The sequence below is a fragment of the Papio anubis genome, chromosome 10 (assembly GCF_008728515.1).
Source record: "Papio anubis isolate 15944 chromosome 10, Panubis1.0, whole genome shotgun sequence".
Classification (NCBI taxonomy): Eukaryota; Metazoa; Chordata; class Mammalia; order Primates; family Cercopithecidae; genus Papio; species Papio anubis.
The window spans coordinates 19963082-19969492 of NC_044985.1; the positions used below are offsets into that span (position 1 = coordinate 19963082).

General features: G+C 34.2%; 1 protein-coding gene across 10 annotated transcripts in view; it reads right to left on the reverse strand.

The window, feature by feature from the left end:
* The window catches only part of ZRANB3 (zinc finger RANBP2-type containing 3), a 308526-nt gene that overhangs the window by 280322 nt on the left and 21793 nt on the right, over positions 1 to 6411 (reverse strand). For 9 of the 10 annotated variants that reach the window (XM_031651750.1, XM_031651757.1, XM_031651752.1 and 6 more), the window contains exon 2: positions 3880 to 4047. In XM_031651750.1, the coding sequence (XP_031507610.1) occupies positions 3880 to 4047 (168 nt within the window). Of the gene's footprint in view, positions 1 to 3879; positions 4048 to 6411 lie in introns of those variants that run through there. The other variant, XM_031651758.1, reaches the window with a different exon arrangement.

The window sequence follows — 6411 nt, forward strand, 5'->3', positions numbered from 1 at the left end:
CACATACAAAAACATAGATTGATCTCACAATAATGTTGAGAAAAACAAGATACAAAAGAATATACAATTACAATAATATAGTTGAACAGGCAAAGCAATCAATAATGTTAGAAGTCAGGATAGTGGTTACTTTTCGAGAGAAAGGAAGTAGTAACGATTGGAAGGGATAAGAGGGAGGTTTCTGTGATGCTGGCAATGTTCTATTTCTCGATCTTGGTGATGCTACACTGTGAAAATTCCTCAAGCTGTACATTCACAATCTGTATACCTTTGTCCATGTAAATTACATATCAGTAAAAAATAAAATAAAATAAAATAAAAAGTACTTTAAAAAAACTGAATAGGTTGGTTAAACAGATTAGACCAGCTGGTTATGAATTGTATAAGAGAACTTGAAAACAGTCATAATGTAATAAACAGAAAATATATAAGAGACATTAATAGAGGCATAGGATGAAAGAAAAAGGTCAAGTATAAATCTAACTGGAATTGCAGCAGACAAAACAAACGGGGGAGAAGCAATATTTGAAGAGGGAATAGCTGAGAATCTCCTAGAATCAACAAACACAAATCCCAGATTTAAAAGGCACAATAATCCTAAACAGGATAAATAAAAAGAAAACCATACTGAATAAAGTATAGTGAAACTGCAGAACTCCAAAGACGAGAAAATCTTCAAGTCAGATGATGCACAAAGGAACAAAAATTGGACGGATTTTTTTTTTTTTTTTTTTTTTTTTTAAATTTCAAACTCACAGAAAAGCAAAAAAGAATAATTCAATGAGCATACCCCGCAGATTATACCACTCACCAATGAAGACACCCATCAGAATATACTACTCACTAAATTCACACTGTTAACATTTTGGCTCATCCACTCAAAATGTTTCTGAACATAAGTCCTTCCCTTTTGGGAAAATGTAGAAAGTATAGCACTAACAATAGCACTATTGTTATTGTCTGAAAATTCTTTATCATGCATTTATTAGAAACAAGAACATTCTTCTATTCAATGACAACACCATTACCTCATCTAAGATAATCAACATTAATCCAATAATATCATCTAAATAGAGTCCAGATGAAATTTTCCCAGTGATCTTAAAAGCGTTCCCTAAAGTTTTTCTTTTTACTGATCCAGGATCTAACCAAGGCTTGTGCATTACTTTTAGATGGTATGGTTATTAGAGGTCTCTCTCAATTTAGAGACTTTCCTTGATACACTACTTCCTTTGATTTTGATGACACTGAATCCTTTGAAGAGTCCAAGTCAGTTGGCATGAAAAAATGTTCTACATTCTAGATTAGTTGGACAGTTTCACCATGATTCCCAGATCAAATGTTTCCAGTAAGAACACCACATAAGGTAATGTTATGTCTCTTCTGTGCACCACATTAAGCATGTGGCTATCCCACTATTAGCAATACCAAGCTTGGCCATTTTGTAATTTTTCCCTTTGTAATAAATAAGTCATCTGTAAGGTGCTATTTTGAGACTCAGGGGTATATTATCAATGACAATTATGGAAGCCAGAAGACAGGAGGATACAACCTTCTAAGTGCTAAGAAAAAAATAACTATTAAAGCAGACCTATATTGCCAACGAAAATATTACTGAAGAATGAACTCAAGATAAAATATATCCTGAAATTATTTTTAAATCCTGATATTATTATTTCATGGTCAAGTAAACAAAAAACTTGATGGGAAACATTTCCCCAGTTTTCATTTGCCAAATAATATAATAAAAACTTTCCACAACTAACATCATGTTTTCAGAAAAGAAAGGACAATTCTAAGCCTCCAAAAAAGAAGACTTAAGCTCAAAATAAATGAAGGTTCTCTAAAATGAATGAATTTTGCTTTATGAACAGCACAGTTTTTATTTTCTCATTTTGCTACATGTATCCATATTTTGTTAGGACTGGTTAACAGTCCAGGGACAAGTGTTTGGAAATTACTAAGTCTAGCTACGAAAAAGGGAAAAGGCATTTTATTTCATCATTATGAAGAACTCGGTCTTCTTTTCTAACCACAGTAATTAGGATTATAAAATCCATTTTATAGTTAATGAATCTGAAGTATGAATTGTTAAAGAAGCATGCACAGCATCACAGAGATAGTAAGTGGCTCAGATTTAAACCAAGTCTAAACCTAAAGCGTATGTTCTTTCTACTCTGCCATACTGAGAAGCCCAACCACACAAAATATGAAGTACCTAAAGGAGCTAAAGGCTGTCAAATGGCAGTTTAAAATGTCATTTGTGACTGAATCTTCAGGAATTTGAGGACGGTTAACAATGTGAATATGAAAGAGTACAACTTTTCTAACTCCATAAAAGCAATGGAAATCTACAGAAGTGATGTCTAGGGTGGAGAAACTGAGAAGATGCAGGTGTAAGGTGAAAAACACCAGGTATATAACCTTAAGTGTCAACTAACAGTTATAAATACAAATGTGTACAATATAAACAAACTACTAATACATGAATCTCAATAAGACTACAACAATTTAAAAAAGTTTTTCATAAACAGCACATACAACTGGATTCCATTCATATAAACCACTAAAAACAGGCAAAATAAAAAACATCAGATCAATGTGAGAGTGGGGACTGACTCAGAAAGGGAATGAAGTAACTTTCTAGGATGATGGGTTTGGGTTATAAAAGTATATGCATTTGTCAAGGTTTGTACATTTCATTAATTAAATCACAACAGAAAAAATCTGTAAACAAATATGAATTCTGGTTAATCATACATATACTTAAGTATATATGAGAAAGTATAATAATGTTTGTAATTTACTTTGAAATAAATGAAAATAATAAAATGGACTGATGGGGTAGAAGGATAGAGGGATGGATTAATAGATAAATACGTGATAGACCAAGCATGGCAAAATGTTAATAATAAACTGCGTGTGTTGACTCTACCAAGCATTTACTCTAACATTCTTTCAATTTCGTTGTATGTTTTTTAAATTGTTCATAATAAAATGTTGAAGAGAAAGTATATGATATATGTGACTGTGGAACTAAGACAATGCTATCCTTAAAAATATAGAAAACCATATAATGGCCCAATTTGATGGAAGAGATCATATAACTATCATGAAGTTTGAAAGAAGTAAAGAAATACAGACAGTATTATAAGGTACTCATAAGACACACCCAGAAGTTGCTAAATCTAAGGTGAAAAATAAAATGAATAAAAATACAATGGATGGGTGCAGTGGCTCATGCCTGTAATCTCAGCACTTTGGGAGGCAAGGCAGAAGGATCACTTGAGCCCAGGAGTTTGACCAGCCTGGGCAACATGGTGAAAACCCATCCCTAAAAAAAACAAAACAAAAACAAAAATTACCCGGGCGTGGTGGTGTGCACCCCATAGTTCCAGCTATTCAGGACGCTGATGTGGCAGAATCACTTAAACCCAAGAGACAGAGGTTGCAGTGAGCCAAGATCATGCCACTACACTCCAGCCTGGGTAAAAGGGCAGAGTGTGTTTAAAAAAAAAAAAAAAAAAAAATCCTTCTGGTAAGAGACAAAAAAAAACAAAAAACGATGGAAATAAGTTGAATTAGTTTCATGTGAAAGCAACATTCTAGAAAACTGTCAATATATGAGTTGCTGAGAATATCTGATAACTGAAATAATTAAGATAACTGAACATACTCTCTCTTAAGAAATCACAATTGGTTCGGCATATTTCAACATAAAGTATAAGTCAACCATAGTAAATGGATAAAGCTAACTTAGTCACAATCAATTCTACCAAAAAAAGATTGTTTGAAAAGAATAGTTTGAACAGAACTTTGTTTTTAATACACTTGCCAGGAATTTAACATTTTTAGCATGTCTTAAAAGAAGAATTTTACCTGCCATTTCTTTTGAGGGCAAAAATGATGCCATCTTTCTGGAATGGAAGCAGCTTTGCTCTTAGTCTGTCAGGCAAAAAGTCCAGCAGTTTATCAGATTCACTTGTCACACAAGAAATGTGAGGTGTGAGAGACTTTTTTATGTTATGAACCCTAGGCATGATGATCCTAAAAAACAAAGAAACAACAAAAAAGGGAGGGGTATAAGAAATAGATATTACTAAGTATGTTACAGAATCACATATAAATAATATTAAAGCACTTATTAATAGCTTTGACATACCATTTATATAAACTAAATCATATTCTCACAGTAAGCTACTAAGAAAATTCACAGCACTGAGTTTGAAAACAATCACTGAATGCACTCTCTAGGAACTCAGCATGCACTATTTCAATCCCTAATACCATACACCAGCTTAACGCCACAAATGTATTACTAATAAATTACAAATAAAACTACATTTTCCACAAATTGGATAATTTTTAAAATAAGGGATGAATCTGCTAGAGAAAGATGAGTCCTTTAATAATTTATCCTTTTATGGATGCACATTTTCATATCACACCAGATTTTCTAAGAGTGAGGTAAAGCTGCATTTTAAAAAATTATAAAATACAAAGACATTAACTACAAAATCAAATTTATCGTAATTAATGTATTATTAAATTGTTTAAATATTAAAATTAATTTTTTAAATGAGCTGAATCCACAGTATAACTCTGCCTGATTAACACCTTCCTCACCCCCTGGTTTTCCACAGATGTTATTTTAATTTTCTATGACATAAAAATTTCATATATCTGTAAATTCTTATAAATTAAATCATATTCTCACTGGAAGAAAATGTCCTATTATACCACTACACTACAATGCCTATCAAATAATATTATTTTGTATTTAGATGGTACCCTGCCTTCTGTTTATATATTATCTCATTTCATCTTTTAAAAAAAGTTTGCAGGCCAGGCGCAGTGGCTCACGCTTGTAATCCCAGCAGTCTGGGAGGCCGAGGTGGGTGGATCACGAGGTCAGGAGTTCGAGACCAGCCTGGTCAATGTGGCGAAACATTGTCTCTACTAAAAATACTAAAATTAGCTGGGTGTGGTGGCACATGCCTGTAATCCTGGCATGACAATCACTTGAACTCAGGAGGAGGAAGTTGCAGTGAGCTGAGATCACACCACTGCACTCCAGCTTGGGTAACAGAGCGAGACTCCATCTCAAAAATAAAGAAAAAAAAAAAAGCCAATATGGCTGATGACCCAAAGGAGGGAATGGTATAAGATGAAGCTACCGAGATAAACAAGAGCCAAATCATATACAGCCTTGACAATAACTTTGGATTCCTTTTTAAGAAGGAAGGAATGCTAATGGAGTTTGCTGTCCTATACACCATTAACCAAATGGGACTATTTAAATTTGAAAATTCGGTTCTCCAGTTTCACCAGCCATGCTTCAAGGGCTCAACAGTAACATATGTCTGGTCCAAGCTATGATATTTAATAGTAAAGATACAGAACATTTCTCTCTTCACTCAAAGTTCTATTGGACAGTACTCCATGGAAGGTTTAAACAGGGGAATGACACAATCTGACTTACATTTCAAAAAACACCTGAAGGAGACAAAGATATTAATAAGGAGCCAGGAGATAAATATTCTTACAGGATTTGGCCAGTCAACAAAGCCTCCACTGCTTCAGTAGGCAACCGAATTTAGAAACGATTTATGAGTCAGTTCTGTCTGAATAAGGTCCTCATAAACACTTATGAGTGGGCCTCCATAGGACCCTCTCAACACCACCACCCCCATAACAAAACTTAGCAAGGAATAGAGAATGGAGCAAAAAGGGAAAGCATGAAAGTAGAAAAACTGTTTTCAGGTTGCAACAGACAAGGCAAAAAACCTTTAACAGTGAAACTGAAAAGATTCAGGAAGTGTATCAGAGGTAAAGCAAACAGCACCTGCTGATGCAGTACACGTAGAAAATAAGAGAAACGTAGAATCAAAATGTGGACCTAGAGTGATGGAGTGAGTTAGTGATGCAATTGGCTGGGATAGTGAGGACTACAGAATAAATAAATAGGGGAGAAAAATGATCAATAGATATCCTTTGAGATGGTTATAAGATACGAAGTGGAAATGTCAGGTATGCTTGAAAATATATGAGCCTAAGTTCCTATAGGGAGAGATAGAGGCTGGATACACATGAGAAATATCACTTTCCCAGCCTGCCTTGGAGCTACTAATCAGATATACCTATTGTGGACTTTAGAAAGTCAAAACTCAAAGGAGCAGAGATTAAGTAAAATTCATTCTGGCAAGGCTAACAGCAGCAGAAAACCATGTCCACTTTCCAGAAGTAACAGGAGTTTCAGAAGCACTTTTTAGGGTCAATGGGATGAAGGATGCAATGTTTCAGGGTGGAACACTGGCAAGAAGTAAAAACTTAAAATAATTTTGCTGTTTATCATCTTTATTTAAGACTCCTTTTTTTTTTTTTCTTTGCTGGGTGCAGTGGCTTATCACT